Source organism: Ranitomeya variabilis, chromosome 2, assembly GCF_051348905.1.
Source record: "Ranitomeya variabilis isolate aRanVar5 chromosome 2, aRanVar5.hap1, whole genome shotgun sequence".
Lineage (NCBI taxonomy): Eukaryota > Metazoa > Chordata > Amphibia > Anura > Dendrobatidae > Ranitomeya > Ranitomeya variabilis.
Genome location: NC_135233.1, coordinates 227,794,176 through 227,814,196, shown reverse-complemented (window position 1 = coordinate 227,814,196; position 20,021 = coordinate 227,794,176). Strand labels below are relative to the sequence as shown.

The following is a 20,021-nucleotide window of genomic DNA, read 5'->3' as shown; positions in this document are numbered from 1 at the left end:
AGAGTTTTTCTGTAATTAATTGCTTTTAATAAAAAAAAATGTTTCTGCAGCTTGCATATGGTACATTGTAAGCTGCTTAATGCTGCTTATTGCTCATCCTGACAGATAGGGTTTGGTCAGTCTCCAGCTGCAACGATCTACTTCTGAATGGGTTTCTACGCTGATCATATCAAATTTGAGGATACTGACTACTAGATCAATGTCTCAGCAGTCAAACCCCCGCTGACTGCCAGAACAGAGAGATTGTTTAAATCGAGTGGTGGTAGCTTTTGTGCTCTACAACTCCATTCAATCTCTATGGGACTGCTCCAGATAGCTGAGTATTGTGTTTGGCTATCTCCGGTGTATAAATCAAGTCCCCTCTATTCAAATAAGACTTTCCTGATCATAGCGATCAGTGGTCAGACCACCTCTGGTTTGTTCAGTGGATAACTTGTGGTAACTGGAATACTCCTTTTTAAGGCCCCCATGCATATTAATAATAATAATCTTTATTTTTATATTCCGCAGCGCTTTACAGTTTTTGCACACATTATCAACACTGTCCCCGATGGGGCTCACAATCTAAATTCCCTATCAGTATGTCTTTTTTTTTTTTTTTTTAATGTGGGAGGAAACCCACGCAAACATGCAAACTCTTGCAGATGTTGTCCTTGGTGGGGTTTGAACCCAGGACTCAAGCGCTGCAAGGCTGCTGTGCTATCCACTGCACCACTGTGCTGCCCAATATTAGATTATTGTTGACCAAATCTATTGATTTTTCCTAGACTGGTGGGCGAAAGGTGTCTGGAGGGGTGTCAAACCCCTGTACCTATTAAAAAGCATGCACACTCAGCAGAATTTAGTGTGCATGTTAAGAAGGGGAGGGAATCCGGTGGAATAGGTGCTGACTAAACAAACGTTACATTAGGGTTTTGGAAAAGACCCAAGAGACTGGAGACTAGGACACCAGGGAGCCCAGTTTCCAGGATTGAGACACTGGACAGCATTGAGCAGCTTGCAATGTACTCTAATACATGCAAGCATCAGAAGCTAATCGATTCCTAGTTTGCGGAAATTTCCAATTGCGGAAATGTGTTGTTTTTTTATTTTTATAATGGAGTGCAATTGAGAAAAAGGATACAAAGATATCCATAACATACAATTTGTAGGACAATTCCCTGTGTACACTTATAGAAGCATCCTGAATATTTTTAGTATGTGTGATGGGTGCCATGAATGTGAAATCATTGGAAGTTGTTTATAATTAGACAATTAGTCACCGATTTTCAGGTAAGGCGTCACGCCATGGGGATTAGCAATGTATATGGATTTTTCTAGAGAAGCCAAGCAGGGAGGATTACTGTGCGAGATTCTTACGGACGCACACGTGACAATTAGCTGGGACATTAATCAGGTTAATATCACATTGTCATTTCGCTAAATGGGAAAGATCTGGAGTGTTCGGACGAATAGCGTGGTCAGCAGTGTTAGGAGGAAGCCGGTGAGGGGTCTCTTTGGGCTGAGCATCCTTTCATTCGGAGCCCCTTCCTCTACGGGTTTCCTGCCATGATGGTGGGATGTTGGGACCCCCTGCCAATAACAGTACGTGACGCACACTAGATGCAGTAAGGGAGTACGGCAAACGAGAATCTCAGGATAAAGGTCTTCCAACGCTGGCTGAGAGGGGGTTAAGCAGCTGGTGATTTGTAGGGATAAGTGGAAGTGTGGGATGCTTGCAATGTGTAGTCTGTCCCCCGACAATCTGCAGATCTGGAAGCGACTTCTTCTAGCCCTTGCTTTAAAGGGCTTGTCCTCTTAATACAACCTCCTTTATTGTAGTGGAGAGCAGCTACAAAGATCATCTCTCTCTGGAGGGCCCATCCTGTCCTGCATTGCACAACCAGTCCGTTGATTTGAATAGACATGTGTAATACCTAATTTTCCCTGTGGAGGCGCTATGGGGAAATTAAGCACTTACTGCCAGGTTACATCTGAACACTGGGATCCCAGCAGGAGGACATTTGTGATCAGCGTAGTGACCCCTCCAACAGATGGATAGGGATTGTCCAACCCCTTTAAGCAGATATAGGAGCAACCCCAAAATCTCAATATCCGCTCCGAGCTTAAATTTAACACCTCTTCGCTGTCACATAAGATGACGGAGGCTTATTTTGAAAAGTCACGCTCCATTTTTTTATTTAAATGTCTGGAGGGAATCCTGTAGTACGGGTCTAGCCTGTCATACATATATGCCAATTTTCTTGGCAACCATAACTGGCATGACAGGATGATGCATATGTTGCGGTATAGTCACAGATGTATCCTTCCTAACCACCTTTCCTTTTTGACTTAACATATCCCCAGATGAGTAGCAGTGAGGACCATGGAAAGAAAAACTAACATGATTTAGTGATGCTCTGTTGGGAGATGTTTATGTTATACGTGTCTGTGTCACCACCCTATGGTTGTGATGTGAAGTGCAGCATGCTAGGGGCTTTCCTAGCTGGTCCGATTGGGTTGTCTACCTGTGAGGATATTTTTTATTTTTGAGAAACTCTCTCATTGGACCGTCACAATGAGCTCACTAATGGATCCTCAGTTAACTCTTTATGCAGCCACCAATAGTCAGTACAACACCGAGGTATAGAAGGCAAACTGTGCAACATTTGTAAGTAAACTCAATTGCAAAAATGATTTTTATCCCAAACTATGTGCATTTAAGAAAAAAAAGATGGTTAAGGGTTTGGCTAATCGAGCTTGGGTAAAAATTGACGCATCTATATGTCTTTGCATATTTTCAACCAGGGTTTAATCTTTTTTTTTTTTTTTCCAGCTGGGCTTTGCTGACCTGAACCTGGCCGAGTTTGCCGGTTCTGGATCCACAGTGCGCTGCTGTCTTCTGGAGGGATACGATACACGGAATACCAGGCAGGATAATTCTATCCTGAAGGTAATAGCACTCACTATCTAACCATCCTGTTACAATCATACGTGATCTACCTGAGTATAAATCTCATTTTCCCTTTCCTGTTTATTTCCCACTAATTAGTGATTACCAGTATTAAAGTCATTTACGATCTCCAATAATGATCAACCCAAGTAGACATTCGGAATAGTTTCCTGTCACTATGATATTAGGTTACCAGGAAATATTAACATTGTTGAATCATGTCGTATCATGCGCCTCAAATTTTGATGGCCTTCGTTTCTAATGAACCTGTAGTCTCAATGTTGGCTTGTCCACGCAGTTTCAGCCTCCGTTAAACTCTGTCATCCCATATTTCCTCTTTCCTGTAATGAAATTCACTCTCCTCTCACCCACTATACAAACCAGATTGAATAAAACATTAAACGTTTTTTCTTTTTTTCTATAGTTTTCTTTTATGATCTGTTTTAGCCTGACTGTAATATTTTTGAACTTTTGAAAAAATGTCTGCTACCATGATGACTAGTGAATATTAAAGGGACCTGTCACCAGGTCAGTTTTTGTACTTATTTTATTCCCGCCACTCTCCTGAGTATTTTGTTCTTTTCTTTTTTTAAATCCACCTTACGGTTCCAGAGATATGAGCCCTTTTATTTAGTGCTAATATTTGTGGTCTTTGCTAAGTGGGCGTGGCTAAAGAGATTATCTGTGGGTGTGTCTTTAGTATCAGCCAGTGAGCCACGCCTCTCTGTGGAGACAATAGAAATTAGCACTAAATAAAAAGGCCTGTATCTCTGAAATCTTATGGTGGATTTTGGAAAAATAAAAAAATAATTACTCAGGGGAGCATCGTAAATAACATAAGAACAAAAAGAAGCCACTTTTGACTTAATGACCAGTCCCCTTTAAAGTGTTTTTTTTTTTTTTTTTTTTTTTTAAATCCCCAGTTGGAAGGGGTTAGTAACAAAAATACAAAAAACACAAGTGTGTTTCCATGGTTACAGACTACAAAGAAACCTTGCGTTGTTTGATACTGGCAAGCCAGATGTATGACTGTGGCATCACAGTTAAGTTAATAGGTCTGCAAAGGGACTTCATACAAGAAAAACAAAGGGTTTTATTTACATTTGATTCATTGGTTCAAAGTGGACATACCCTTTAAGCTTCGTGCTCAGCCAAATTTTTCTCCACAGATTGGGGTCTGTACGATTTTTTTTTTTTTTTTTTTTGTTAATGTACAGTAATTATTATAGTTCTATATCTTTTTTTGGCAGGTGACTATTGGAATGTCCCTCCTCTCTGGAGACCCGTGCTTCAAAACGTAGGTGTTTGTTATATATTTATTTATATGATGACAAGAACCCTTTAAACGCTCAGGTCACATCAGCATTAGCAGAAAAATACTGCAGCATGCGATGTCACTTTTTTATGGTAAAATGACAGACCCCATTTTAGTGAGTGGGGTCCACTGGACGCCATTGTTCATGGTCATGTGACGAGTCCAGAACCGCTGTCAATTTCGTTCGTTTTTCTGCTACAGTGACAGAGTAACATAGCGAAATTGGCCAAAATGGATGGGAACAGAACCTTAAAGGAGTTTCTTGTGACTATAAAAAAAGAAAGAAAATGTAATAATCTATAAAAGATTATATATATCTTTTTAATTAGCAAATCACATTTGTTTAGTCTAGGCAGGTAACCATTGTATAATGCGTTTTTAAATAACAACCACACATTTTAGAGTTGTTAACACAATTATGTGCCAACAAATATATATGGCAGGACTACTTCAACCCATCATCAAAAACTGGATATTTACTACACAAAAGATGATACCAAGGTCGTTTGTTAATTAGAAAAATGCAAAACACTTTATTAATAAAATATAGTGTATGGGGATACGAGAATACATATGCAAAATTGATCACTTCATGAAATACAATAAAAACAATTTGGCCACGCCAGGGCCTGGTACCATATACAGGGGATAACAGTGATCACATATTAATAAAATAAGTCACCCTTCCTTACACCGAAAGCCTCCTAGTGAGGACAACAACTGCTACACAGAAAAAGATATCAGTATGACCACAATATTATGTTCCTAAAAACGCTGGGTGCTATATATGAGTAGTCAGAATAGTATAAATCTTTACTAGTAATAAATTAGCCTAGACGCTAGTAATATATAAAGCATGAGACAATCCAACATTTGCACCTCAGTCTTAGTAACCCAACCTTAGCATAGCGGGTAGCAGTGGCGGTAGTTTGAAAATATTTACCAATAAGTAGCGGGGTAGTAAATATGGACCAGTACCCGGCGCATCCGCACCGACGCGCGTTTCGGACCTTCCTTCTTCGGGGGGCCTGTTATCACTGTTATCCCCTGTATATGGTACCAGGCCCTGGCGTGGCCAAATTGTTTTTATTGTATTTCATGATGTGATCAATTTTGCATATGTATTCTCGTATCCCCATACACTATATTTTATTAATAAAGTGTTTTGCATTTTTCTAATTAACAAACGACCTTGGTATCATCTTTTAGGTAACCATTGTAGTATATGTAAAATTGCCGCTGCCTTGTTCCATTGACGGAACCCTGTCCGAAAATGTTACCAGAGCCTGTGAGCATGTGCAGCAGTGGCCATCCCTATTGCACATGCTCACACTCTCCGATCCTGGTAATATTCTAGGACAAGCTTCCTTCCTCCCTACCTTTCCCTTCCCCTTCCTTTCTCACAAAATCACTCGATGAGCATGTGTATGTAGTAGAGTCAGGAGAGATGGCTGTGAGCCTAATATTCGGCCATCCGCTATCTCATGGGTATGGCCAGCTTTACAAATATTACCATATATTACCATTACAGTGACTGCACTAGCAGAATAGTGAGTGCAGCTCTGGAGTATAATATGGGATGTAACTCAGGATCAGTAATGTATGTACACAGTGACTGCACCAGCAGAATAGTGAGTGCAGCTCTGGGGTATAATACAGGATGTAACTCAGGATCAGTAATGTATGTACACAGTGACTGTACGAGCAGAATAGTGAGTGCAGCTCTGGGGTATAATACAGGATGTAAGGCAGGATCAGTAATGTAATGTATGTACACAGTGACTGTACCAGCAGAATAGTGAGTGCAGCTCTGGGGTATAATACAGAAGGTAACTCAGGATCAGTACAGGATCAGTAATGTAATGTATCTACACAGTGACTGCACCCGCAGAATAGTGAGTGCAGCTCTGGAGTATAATACAGGAACACTGTGTTCGTGTCTGACCTGATAACTGAAGTAAATGCTTACTGTAGGTTCGTTAAGTCTTGTGGGTATAGTAGTGCCGGGGTAAGTAGCTTGTGTGTTGCTTTTTCTCTTGCAGTCCTCCCTCCACAGCCAAGACTGTCTCAGCCCCTGGACAGGATTCCTCTCTGCAATTGACCTGTAAGGGCGAGGGGACTGTACGTTCCACCAGTGGCACAACAATACGCCAGAACCGGAGCCGGCAGGCACTGCTTAGTTCAGGTACCAAAACCACATTGTACCTTCTTTGTATCCCCTACATTAATGTAATATCTCCACAGAGTGACTGCACAAGCAGAATAGTGAGTGCAGCTCTGGAGTATAATACAGGATGCAACTCAGGATCAGTACAGGATCAGTAATGTAATGTATGTTCACAGTGACTGCACCAGCAGAATAGTGCATGCAGCTCTGGAGTATAATACAGGATGTAACCCAGGATCAGTAATGTATGTACACAGTGACTGCACCAGCAGAATAGTGCATGCAGCTCTGGAGAATAATACAGGATGTAACTCCGGATCAGTACAGGATCAGTAATGTATGTACACAGTGACTGCACCAGCAGAATAGTGAGTGCAGCTCTGGAGTATAATACAGAATGTAACTCAGGATCAGTAATGTAATGTATGTACACAGTGACTGCACCAGCAGAATAGTGAGTGCAGCTCTGGAGTATAAAACATGATGTAACTCAGGATCAGTACAGGATCAGTAATGTAATGTATGTACACAGTGACTGCACCAGCAGAATAGTGAGTGCAGCTCTGCAGTATAATACAGGATGTAACTCAGGATCAGTAATGTAATGTATGTACACAGTGACTGCACCAGCAGAATAGTGAGTGCAGCTCTGGAGTATAATACAGGATGTAACTCAGGATCAGTAATGCAATGTATGTACACAGTGACTGCACCAGCAGAATAGTGAGTGCAGCTCTGGAGTACAATACATGATATAACTTGGGAACTGTATAGGATAAGTAATGCAGCTTATGAAAAGGCTGTTATTTACCTGTGTCTGATTTACTAATTGTTGGTCAGCCTGTTCTGTTCTCATTAAACAAGACTCGCTTGTGGTTGTGACATTTCTTATGTTGAAAGTGGTGGCAAAATCAGCAAACAGAAACAAGTCTAGATAGGAGGATTACTCCAGAAAGCGACTTGTGTAGCAAGAGATTGTGTAGACGCTTGCTAGAAAAGCATGACTAGTATCAGAGGGAAGGAGCACAGGTCCCTCCATGTTACACACCTCGGCTACGGAGGTGACGTTCTCCAGCTGGCAGGGAAATATCCCACTATCTGTTTTGGTTCTCATGGGAAGAGACAGTGGGATAGAAGCCAGATATAGCAGCTGCTTTCCTTCTAGAACGGTTTACTTTCCCTGAAGCTCTTCTAAGCCTTTTTATTCTCCTAAACATTCCAGGGGTCTTCGAAGAAGCCGATCAAAATCTCTCAAGCCCTGAAGAAACTTCTCATTCGGGTCACTCGAGGAACTCCAGCCAAGCTAGCCAGCAGTCCAAAGCATCCGGTAAGCCTTCCTCCAGTATTACTACATAACCAGCTCTGAAGCTTTCACTGTTCATGGGAACAAGTTAATGTGCTGAACAGTTGAGAAAAACCTTTATGGTATATTCTTTTTGGAAATTGATCTAAAAAAAGGCATTTTTAATTCAGGGCTCATTGCAGACATAAGCTAGAGGACTTATGAGGACTCGGGTCCTTGCATTACAAAAGTGGCTGATTAATTAAATGGTCATGTTGTATTGCTTTAATTTCCCTATGTTTTTGTAGTGGCTGTTCCTGGTATTACACCTACAGCAATCCTAGAGCAATACCAGACATGGCCACTATAAAATGATGGTGCTGTGCCTGGTAAATACTAAAGGATGCCCAGCCATTACAATCACCTGATTGGCAGAGAGCGAGGGTCTAAGTCAGATCCCCAGTAATCTGATATTTCTTCCCTATGCTAATGTTGGCCATACATATTAGATAGCTGCCAGCTAAACGATCACTTGGCAAATGGCGATCTCCCCCCAACTACTCCATGCACCGGAATTTTTGGATCGGCCGAGTCCTCCTGAATTCCCACCCAACAGAAGGATAGGACAAATGTATTCCAACAGTCCCCTGGCATAATCTGTTTGCAGGCCTCCATACCCATTAGTTGGTCAGGCAGTTCTGCCAAAATCCAAAGCTTCTGACAACCTCTTATTTAATAGATTAAAGGGGTTGTCCACCATTGGGGACTTAAATCCATGTATTTTCAGTTAAATCATTTTTGCAATTGAGCTTTATTAAAAGTTTTGCACATTTTGGTTTCTATGGTCTTTGTTTGACTGCACATTCAACTTTCATGTGGTCATAAATCGGCTGAGATGAGCTTAGGAAAAAAGTAAAATAAAAGGTACAATTAGACAATCATAGCTGGGCTTACTGATAGATTCTCAGCTAGCTCATTCTCCAGCAGCGTAACTTTAGAAGACAAACGGTGCAAAAGTTTTTATGAAAACCAATTGCAAGTATGCTTTTTAGACAAAAGTACATGCATTTAAGTAAAAAAAAAATGTCCCGTAAGGTGGAGAACTCCATTAAGGATATGTCATCAGTGTCAAAATTCCCGAGCATCCCTTTATTGTACATCACATGATGGATAACCTCCTGACTATAGTGTAAGAGCAATAGTTTATTGTATGTCTTTACTTTGGGGTAACATGGCAACTTTGGTTATGTGATGCACAAAACATAACGTCTCCTTGCAGCATCTCAAATAATGAGAGTGAGTGTGTTGTGTTACTACATATGATGTTACCTGCGACACCATATTACCAAAAATGCACATCCGGTCTTGCACGTGGCGCGTTTTTTGGTATGCAACATGTCACACGACCAAAGTTGACATGTGTGGCCTTTATTAGTGTAGTAAATTATCCCTTTCATCTTCTCTCTTGTTTTGTGCTCTTCTTGTGCAGGTCACAGCTCCGAACACTCCCGATGTTCTAGTATGTCAGATCTGACACACAGACGCAACACATCCACCAGCAGCAGCGCCTCCGGGGGAATCAGCATTACTGCAGACACGCCCGATGCTGAAAAGGAGAGCAAGCCAGAGAAGCCCCCAAGGCCAATCCGACCTCCCCTTCATCTGGAAAGACAGTCCAGGTAACGTTAAAGCATCGCGTAAGGCTACTTTCACACTAGCGTTAACTGCATTACGTCGCAAATCCGTTTTTTGCCGAAAAAACGGATGCGTCAAAAAAAGTGAAAAACGTATGCAACGCATACAGCATTTCGACGGATCCGTCGCAAATCCGCTAAACGTTTCCGTCGAAAATACTGGATGCGTTGCATACGTTGCATCCGTTTTTACCATCCGTTGCATCCGTTTTTACCATCCGTTGCATCCGTTTTTACGACGGATCCGTTTTTAAAATGGGAGGCTCCCAAATTTGATTGGCTACTGGAAAATATGGAAAACTATATAGTTATTGTTTTTACAGCCCATCTTTGAGGGTTTTAGTTTTGTGGCAGCGATGGAAGGTGTTCTTGTGAGGATTGCTAGTTTGGTTACCGACGTTATCTTTGAGACGAATCGCCTGGATATCATAGTGCGGGAGAAGGAGGCGGCAGCGGAAAGATGGAGGATGCTTCTGCAGCAACGGAGACGGAGACGACTGTGGATTCATCCGATTAATGAACTACGGATGATGATAAAGGGATCCAAACCCTAACCCTACCCCTAACCTCACACCTAACCGTTTAATGAACATTTTCTGACAGTCATAGTGCCACGTATTTCAGTGCCACGTACTATAAATACTATAACTACGTGGTTATACGTGGCACTGAAAAATCGTGGCATTTACGTGAAATACGTGGCACTTAAATACGTGGCACTTAAATACGTGGCACTTATGTACGTGGCACTTATGTACGTGGCACTTATGTACGTGGCACTTAAATCCGTGGCACTTAAATCCGTGGCACTTAAATCCGTGGCACTTAAATCCGTGGCACTTAAATACGTGGCACTTAAATACGTGGCACTTAAATACGTGGCACTTAAATACGTGGCACTTATATACGTGGCACGTATATAAGTGCCACGTATATACGTGGCCATATATGTGGGGTTGAAGGCCCAGGCCAGGTTTATATAGATTTGGGGGTGTCTGGCCAATTGGCAACAAAATCCAGCTTCTGAGCATGCTCAGTGTAAAAAAACGTATTGCAGCGCTGCATTGCGTCGTACGACGTGTCCCGACGCATCCGTCGCTCATAGGCTTCCATTGTAGCCAACGACGCATGCCGCAGGATGCGTCGCGACACGTTTTTTAGGCGGAGACAAAAAACGCTACAAGCAACGTTTTTTGCCGACGACGTATCGCCAAATTTCGACGCATCCGTCGTACGACGTACACGACGTATGCCAATCCATCGCAATACGTCGCCAATACAAGTCTATGGGGGAAAAACGCATCCTGCAAACACTTTTGCAGGATGCGTTTTTTCTGAAAAAAGACGTTTTGAGACGGTTTGCAGTTAACGCTAGTGTGAAAGTAGCCTAAGCCATGCACAATGACATGTGGGGAAGGGTCCTCCTTGAATGGCAGATGTCTCGGTTTAATTTTGGAAGGGTCCGAGTGGTGCATTACAGATGTTCCTATTCAGTAGCTCGGAGAACAGACGACAAAACAAAAACACTTCTGTCTTGCAAATGTCAAGTTTGTGACAGAGTTGTGAGTGTCTCTCTCCAATGTCGGGATGGAAGATGTGATGTGACTCAGCTGGGACTGACTCAGTCTGGAGCGTTGGCTCGGGTCTCTCCAGCTCCTCTGACACACGCTGCACTCGTGATTTTCCTTCTTGGCTTCTTCCAATGGATTTATTTTGTTAATCCAAAGATGATTCCCATTTGTGACTGTTTGGACTATTCTTCCCCCTGTTACGAGGCTCATTCAGTGAGATATAACATTAAGGACAGGGATATTTGGCTGCTGTAGCCATGACACCAATAGATCACTATATGCCGCTGCTTCTTTGCTTCATATTGCAGGTGAATCTGGGCGCAAATCACTCTATGCTGCCTGTCCATCCCAGGACAATGGGGTCGACTTCTAACCCAGGTTGTATCACAACCCCCGACAAACATGTCGCACAATTTCAGAAAGGCTGGGCTACTGGCGACTTTGGCCACAACACAGGTCTCACTGCCAAATATTTCTATGAGCCGCTGCTCCATCGCTGCAGAGTACAGGCAAATGGGGTCACATTGCAACCTACATTGTACCGAAACCCCGACAAGCAAACAAATTCCGAACCAGTTGGATTTTTTTTGCAACTTGACCTTGCGGCTCGTTATATGATTCTATTCACCTGCACCTGCCAAAGTCACCATTAGCCCCAGCTTAAAGTATACCTCCAGCCATGAAGGAAAAACCTTACAATGCAGGTGAGACTTTCTAAGTTACCTGCACTCCCGATTTTGCATCTGAATAGCAGAATGAAGCAGTCATGATCGCTGTCCCCTTCTTTTTTTTTACTTCCAACAGAAGCATGGGTGCTGTGGGATCACATACATGTTACAGCCCTTTTGCAACACAAGTAAATGGCACCTTAGTTATTTTGGCCAGAAATTATGTGAATTATTAAATCCAATCATTGTGCAAATCTGCTGCACACCCACAATAGAAATCTATACGTCTAACTATGGATTTTTGCTGTGGAAATTCATGTCTGGTTTGGACTGATACCTGCAATATACACTTAAGCCTAATTGTGCTGCAATGCCTGGGTCTTTCCCATCTCCTCCATGTTGATGTCTTACCCCCTTTCCTTTCAGGAGAAAGAAGGACTGTGTGGAAAGTCATCCCACCTGGGTGGACGACACCAGGATCGATGCTGGTGATATCGTGGAGAAGATTATGCAGAGTCAGGACTTCACGGACGTCAGTAACAATGAAGGTAAAGGCAAGGAATGTACCCAGCGAGGAGGGACACATGATATACAAGCGTGTACTAGTCTATGAACTCCAGGAATGCGGCATACAATGCTGGCTTCCACCTTCACACTGGATTTCTACTTGCTCTGTGACGTTCAACACTTTTCCGTTACCTCTTCTTTTCCTTTGCTTACGTGACCAGGTGCATATGCCAAAAAAAAATAAAAAATCTTCCTTAGAATACAAATATAATCAATTGTTTTTCGTATTAAATATTAATTCATGTCGTAACACGGCTAAGCCTGTTTAGGCCTGAGGAGCCAGCCCTGCAGATGCAGGCACTGCTTACGTGCATATTCCACACTAGTGATTGTGGGGGATTAAGCGCGGCCATGATTATACCTTCAGGTCAGAATATAAATCCCATGTTAAGTTTTCTCCTCCCCTAATTCTCTCTACATTCCCCAGGCATAGTTTTCTCTGATTATGTACTGCGTCGTCTGTCCCTGTGCTCCTATAGACGTCACGCCAAATAACGCTCTGTTATCTGTCTATTTGCAGACAGTCACCTGAGGCTGTTCGTCAGCAGAGATGGCTCAACTACTCTCAGCGGAATACAGATGGCTAACAGGTATCTGTTATTTTATATCTGTGTATTATTATATCTTACACCTATCCTTATCCATCCTGTTTATGTAATGCCTCCTTTACGCGGGCCAACCCAGTCTTTAAATGACCGCCTTGCCGCTGTATGCAAGCAGACAAGCGGTCTTTTACTGCCCTGGTTATATCGTCCAATGAACATTCTACGCGCACAGAGCGATCACAAACACGGTTGTTCTGTGCCCACCGAATATCATGTTATCGGCTGCAAATCACAGGTTTCCATGGGGTGACGTATATAACTAAAGCCCCATGCACATTAGACTGATGTCGGCCGAACTTGTCAATATCGGCAGGTTATATGTATGGGAGCATCGGCCGACTGATCATCAGGGGAGATGTCGGTTGGGCATGTCCGATTTCAGACTGCCGATTGCTTAGTTCTCCCGGAGGTAAGTCGCAAGCACAGATTTCTTTTGGGGGCTTTCTCATTCGAGCCCTCTTGGGTAAGGGAGAGATGGTTGACGGCCATGTAACGTGCATAGCAGCCATTATTCTTTTAAGCACATATTAAACTATTCATACCCAACAAACGAGCGTTTTTCTAATTCGCCGGGTGATTGCCGGCCTGTTTATAGCCATGGTGATAGTAGGGAACGCTTGTGTCTAACTAGCGCCCAATCCTCCGTTATCTACATGAAGCATTGCAGATTAGATTCTTTCTCCCATCAAAACCTGAGACACGTCTCGGACTTCAGAATGCGATGGATCTGACAACATACACCACCCATGCAGAAAGGAAAAAAAAGCATTCCTTGTAAAAAAAAAAATAAACAAAAATTGGGGGAGAGGGATAGAAATATTTAGCATTTTTTATACTGTAAGAAAGGAGGTATACTGACATATACCGGTCCAACAAAGGCTTTATGGTAACTTGGGCATATATGCTGGAACCCTTCCTCCAAACCCAAGTCTCTCCCATTAATGAATGTAATATGTTGTTCTCTGTTATCAGCCATCTCCAGATGCATTACACACACATGTATAATTGATAGTAGCTGCTGTTTTTATCAGCTGCGTTGAATAGCTGCCCCATAGAGTATCGGCGACCTTCCGTTTTGTAGGCTGTCTTATTTCTGTGCCTCTCCCTGTAGATGATATTACATAATTGTCTTTTTTTTTCTCCTTCTCAGAGTCTCTGCAGGAGTGTTTGAGCCGGTGGTCATTGAAATCCACTAAATGCACAAGAGTTAGGAGCCAAACCATTCCAGGCTACTAGGCTGAGACCTTCCCCGTGTGAGGGGAAGCAGGCAGTGCCGGTCTGGCAGCCCTCATCAGACTTGTCTCCTGGTCCCCTCCGTTCTCCAGTCATCCTGGCACGTGTCCAGTTGTCGTGTGCACACACCCATCGTGTTTGAGCGCTCCAGCATGTGACAGTGTTTTCGTCTGCTTCCCGTCACTCAGAATCTGAGCAGGCTTCTCCAGACTCTCGGCATTCCAGCGATGTGACCGTGGGGAAGGAGACGCGACCTCCTTCTTCTTACCGTGTGATAAATGCAGCCATTTTCTTTTCTTTTTTTTTGCATGTTCCTTGTCTGTGTAATCTCCGTGTCGATCACGTCTGTGCTGTAAGGGTCTAATATTCAGCAGCCATATCTGCATTGTGAGGCTGTAATCCTCGGAAATGGTCCCGTGCAAAATCCAATCTAAGGACTGATCCTGTTTTTCTGCATAAGGAGGAAATTTAAAGGGAACCTGGCACCAGCTTAATGCATTTACTACCTATCCATAAACGCTAGATCGTGGGGGTCTGACCAGTCGCCTCTAGAATGGGCCCTATTTTTCCTCCCAGCTGTAGAGCCGAAGCTGTGCAGTGCTGCTCTAGTCAACGCCAAGTTCTGTAAAGAATGAAGAACCAGGGTCCACCATTCTGGCTATTGGTGGGAGTCCCAATGGTAGATCCGCATTTATCCAATTGATAGGTGATAAATGCATATGGCTTTATTACCCCTTTAGGTTTAGATTAGCTTCCTGAAATATTGGGGGGGGGTCTCTTTACAGTCCTTACTTAACAATGAAGACTTATGAGTTGGGGGATATGCTGCAGGCTTCTTTCTTGCCTCCAATAGCAGGTTCCCTTTAATGAGATGGTGTCGTGTGCCTGTACTAAATATCATGGCGGGGTTAGACTTAGATGTCTACCATTTGTTTAGTATGCAGGAAATAGGAAGGAAACAGCATATGTCATCAAATGTATTAATAATGCTGCAAAAATCCCAAACTTTAACCTCACAGGCAGGTGATATTAACCTCCTCAACCTTTACTACTATGGTACCATTGTCATGTAAAGCTATGTGATTTCCTCCTGGGTTATTCTCCATCTTCTCCCTTCTCGGGAGAAAGGTGTCGGTGCAGAATAGCGGCCTGTCCCCCACACAAGAGGTCGTATAAAACAGCTGGACTGTAATGGGGCACCCTCAGGTAGGGGCCACGCAATGCAGCTGGACTGTAGACACCCTCTGGCAGGGGTCATGGCACACAGCTGGTCTGTAATGAGGACTCCTCGGGTAGGAGTCACAACCACAGCTGAGCTGTGGAAATACTTGAAGACGTACCTGTAAGCAGCAGTGCTGTAAAGATGCGCACAGGAAACTATTTGTAGGGGAGACACAGCTGGATGGTGAATCCCTTAAAAAGTTCGAGGGGGTGGCGCTGTATTCTGCACTGACACCTTTCTTCTAAAAATTCCAATAAATGAGATACCCAAGAGCCAGATGTCACCATGGGCAGCTGTGCGGGCCGCAGCACCCTTCTCTCTCCGGAGCGCCAGTCCTGGTCAGTTTCTGCGTGTACTCACTGTCGCATGGTGCCGACGGCACAATGATATCCGGACCAGCAGCCTGGTGTTTCATTTCATTCCTGTAGCTAATCTAGATTTTTCAATGTGAAATTTTTCTTCTGTGGAGTCTTCTGGTGCTCAGGGCAGTGTTTTGTTTTTGTTTTTTTTTCTCGTATTTTTTTTTTTTATTTCATATTTTATTTTAATTTTTCTATTTTAAACTCCGTCGCCTCCGACGTCTCGAATGCCACATTCGTCTTCTTCGGAATCATCCAGTTCTTTACCTTTTTCTGATTGTGGCTTTTAAAAAAAACAACAACACACTAGTCGTTACGGAACGTTCCGCAGAAGTGGCGCCCTCTGCTGCTAACGTCGTCGTGACCGTTCTGCACAATCGACCGCTAATGTTTCGGGCACTTTAATGATTGTTTTGGGCATGGTGCAGGGAATATAAATGTCCGTGTTTAATTAACTCCCTTCTCATCCAGGGGGTCATAGAAAAAGAAAATCTTTTTTTTTTTTTTTTTTATTTCTTTTATGGAACAGAAATTTTGTAGAATTTCCGGATGCATGTAACTTTTTTTTTTTTTTTTTTTTTTTTTACCAATTTAAATGCAATTTATTCGTTAATTGAATCCTAAGCGCGTGAGGGGTTAAATCACTAACAACCATTTTCCTCAATGCTACTACTACTATTCCGTGACATGCAGAAGGATTAATGTTCCGATTTGGTATTGGATTACTGAGTCATTTATCAATCTCTCCTGCGATAAAAATAGTATAATTATTAGGGTGTGGTGATTTGCAATTACTCCACCACCAGTGACAGGGGTTAGGCCGCTTGTGGCTCACTCCAGCCGAGCTATGATTTCATTAATCTATATGTGTTCCCTGCATGCTTTTGGGGAGAAAAGGTTCAAAAATTAATGTGCCAAAGTAGTTCTTCTGATTTACACATGCAGTGCGGTCTGAGCCGCTGGCACCCCCATGTCGAGTGGTGGCCCCGGCCCCTGTTTGCAGTGGAGCTAGACGTCTTGTATAGGACTAATATGGCTTTCTACTACACAAAATTAGTCTCAGGACTTCCTACCAGGATGAGGGTTTGGGGCAGAGCCAACATTTACATATTAGTGGTAGCTTCTAACAGTAACAACACTATTTTTTTTACCTATTCTCCAACAATGATCTTGTATCATTTGACCACGTGGACCATTTAACTACAGGACCCCTTTCATTGCCATGTGGAATCTGTCAACCAATCACGTGACATAAACAATTTTACTTGCTGTCTGATTGGTTATAAAGCTTCACATGACTATCCAACTGGGACTGGGCAGATATCTGTCCAATCACGCCTATACAAATAAAAAGTATTTAAAATAAACACTGGTTGTTGTAAAACTTTAGTGCCTGTTTGAGCATATATATTTTTTGTTAGATGCATGTATTTAGGGCCAAAATTTATTTTTGCAGTTGAGTTTAATTAAACATTTTGCACCGTTTGCCTTCTGTAGCCTCTGTGTTGCACTATTGCAGAATGAGTACAGCAGTTTTTTTTTTGTTTTTTTTTTTCTGATCTCCTCTCAACTGATTTATGACCACAGATCACTTCAAAATTGGAATGCGCAGGGAAACAAAGAGCCTACAAAAGCCAAACGGTACAATCTTACAAAAAATATATATATTTTTAGCCCAAAATACATAATTTATGTAAAAAAAATGTTTACAAAGGTGGACAACTCCTTTAAGAAAGAAAAGTGCTCTAAAGGAATCTATACATTTATTTCCAAAGAGGAAAAGCCTGAAGACAGCCATGTAACATTATGCAAATTAACAATCTGTATATCCTGCTGAGCAACAGCGCTACTCGTTGAACTGGTCGAAAAAAGTACTGCACCCTCTCACATAAAAAAAGCTTCTAAAATTTATTTTTAAAAAAAGTGTAATTTTTCTTTATAAATTGTCAAATGCAAAGTCCATTTTTTTTTTTAACATTTAATATTAAAAAAATATATATGAAACCCCCCCATAATCTATATATGAATGTTGGCTTACCACAAACTGCTCCTGAATAGTATTTCTTACCACTATATAATATAACCACTATTTTTCTTACTTTTTTCTAATTTAATTCGGATAATGAGAAATTCTAAGACTATTTTGTTTTGTACTCAGACAATAAAGTTATAATGCAGAGATATATAAAACAAAGTCTAAGCTATTTTTGCTAAGAAAAGGTCCAAGGGCGCACATAATTCAGAATCTATTGGCCTGGAGAAAGAGTCTATAGTTTTTCGTAAAGGAAAAAAGTGATAATTTCTGCTTCTATTTTTTTTCTTTTATTTTGTTCTCTAGAGTTTGAGCTAAAACTCTGCACATTTCATTGTTTTTACGTCTCACCTGTTTCGATTGTTACATTGTAACTGCTCTTCTGAATCCAGTGGTAAAACCCTGTGATCGGGGTAATTCTGGAGAGAATTGGGTAAAATAAAGTTTTGTCTGGTTGATGCGTTTCTTGTGGTGTCTTATTGTGTTTTTTTTGTTTTGTTTTTTTTTTTAAAGGTTTAAATTGGTTAAAAAATAGTGCTGCTCAAATGAGAAAAAAAACATTAAAGTCAAACTTTCGGTTCAGCTTAGAGGGTGGTCTAAAAAAAAGTGAGGGTGAGAAAGACAGGTTCATGTACATATGCCGTGACAAGACTGAGGACATCAATAAGATACAAGGTAGTTATACTGCATCAGCAAGGTATCTCCAAGGCAAAAATGTCAAAGCAGACTTGGATTTCAAGAGGTGCTGTTTAACGACCATTGACGTACCGTATATTTCTGTCCCTGCCTTTGATGTGGGCACGCACGCTGAGCACACATCGTTCAGTGATTGACAGTGGGATTTAACACTCGCTGGCCGGAAGCACATCATTCATCTTGATCGAGGGGCGCCGTTGGGTTGCCATGACAGTTCCCCGTAATTATGATTCAAATCTTCCTGTGCACGCCGATCAGTAATCAGCGTAAGGAGGAAAAAAATCAGAACACCAGAATTACGTTTTTTTTTTGGCCTCTGCAACATTACAATAAAATGCAATAAGAGCCAATCAAAACATTGTATCTACCCTAAAACGGTATCCGTAAAAACGATAGCTAAGGGCGCAAAAAAAACAAACCCTCACACAGCCCCATATCATGAAAAATGAAAAGGTATCAGAAAATAGTGAACTTTTATGTTTCTTACACATTTTCTATTTTTTTTCACCACTTAAATAATAAAAAAAAAGCCTATTCTTGTTTGGTATCTGCATACTCGTACTGACTTGGAGAATCATAATGGCAAGTTTACCATATAGTGGACATGGTAAATAGCGCCAAAAAAACAATTGTAGAAGTGCACTTTTTTTTTTGCAATTTCAACACACTTGAAATTTTTATGCTGCTTTTCAGTGCATCACATGATAAAATGAATGGTGTTATTCAAAAGTACAACTTGCTCTGCAAAACAACATGCCTTCATATGGCTATGGGGACGGAACAATAAAAAAAGTTATGGCTCTTGAATTAAGGAGAGGAAAACCACAAGGTCTTGAAGGGGGTTAAGCTGTTTTGAAGAAGCACCAAGAAAAGGGCGACGTTGAGGACTATAGACACAGTGGTTGGTCAAGGAAACTTAGTGGCGCAGATGAAAGACATATCAGGTTTGCTTCCCTTCACAATAGGAAGATGTCCAGCAGTGCCATCAGCTCATAGTCATCCATGTTGTCTTCAGATACTATGCAAGTGTCCTCCTGTCAGCCATATTGTGACATAAGCCAAATACAATGACAGTGTCCGCACCATGTAATTATGCTTAGAGTATATAGCATAAATGAGGCTTGGCCTGAGTTATATAACACTTTACAAAGCATGCCAGGTATTTGACAAGGTTCTCATGAATTGAGGTCGGTTACAATTTGCTCTGCTCATAGTGTGTTCAGTGCATGAATAGAAGCAAATCATGGTCTCCAGTACTCCCAGGGAAGATCTGCGGCTCTGTATGCTGTAGAAATAGTCACGCAGGGGCATTGCTATATGTAGGTGCTAACACAAGGGAATCAACATATCCATTATTTTATTACTTTTGATTAGTTCATTTCCAGCTGAATTGTGAAGGGATAGCTCTGAGTAAAGGAACCTTGGAGAGAAGTAGAAAGAAACCATTGACCATGCGATGTGTATGGGGGAAACCAACAGGTGGAAGAATTGATCTGGCTAAAGAGTTGTCTGGCAGCGGCTTACTCCACTCTCCTTATTGAAACCACATGCATGCTTAGACAAACCGAGCATGCATGTGTATGGGGGAGTCTGCAGAGATAGCTCTTGGCCAATAGATATATAATGTGTATGGGCACCTGTAGGAATTGGGACAGATCCTACTTTTGGATATCTATCA

The 20,021-nt window shown here is 41.9% G+C and overlaps 1 protein-coding gene across 3 annotated transcripts in view; it reads left to right on the top strand.

Moving 5' to 3' along the window:
- EEIG1 (estrogen-induced osteoclastogenesis regulator 1) overlaps positions 1-18,111 on the top strand; it is a 58,770-nt gene extending 40,659 nt beyond the window's left edge. For 2 of the 3 annotated variants that reach the window (XM_077283869.1, XM_077283870.1), the window contains exons 4-11: positions 2,816-2,932; positions 4,183-4,229; positions 6,290-6,432; positions 7,637-7,741; positions 9,186-9,375; positions 12,056-12,177; positions 12,717-12,786; positions 13,952-14,132. In XM_077283869.1, the coding sequence (XP_077139984.1) occupies positions 2,816-2,932; positions 4,183-4,229; positions 6,290-6,432; positions 7,637-7,741; positions 9,186-9,375; positions 12,056-12,177; positions 12,717-12,786; positions 13,952-13,997 (840 nt within the window). In that variant the 3' untranslated portion in view covers positions 13,998-14,132. Of the gene's footprint in view, positions 1-2,815; positions 2,933-4,182; positions 4,230-6,289; positions 6,433-7,636; positions 7,742-9,185; positions 9,376-12,055; positions 12,178-12,716; positions 12,787-13,951 lie in introns of all 3 variants that reach the window. The other variant, XM_077283868.1, reaches the window with a different exon arrangement.
- Positions 18,112-20,021: the final 1,910 nt, after the last annotated feature.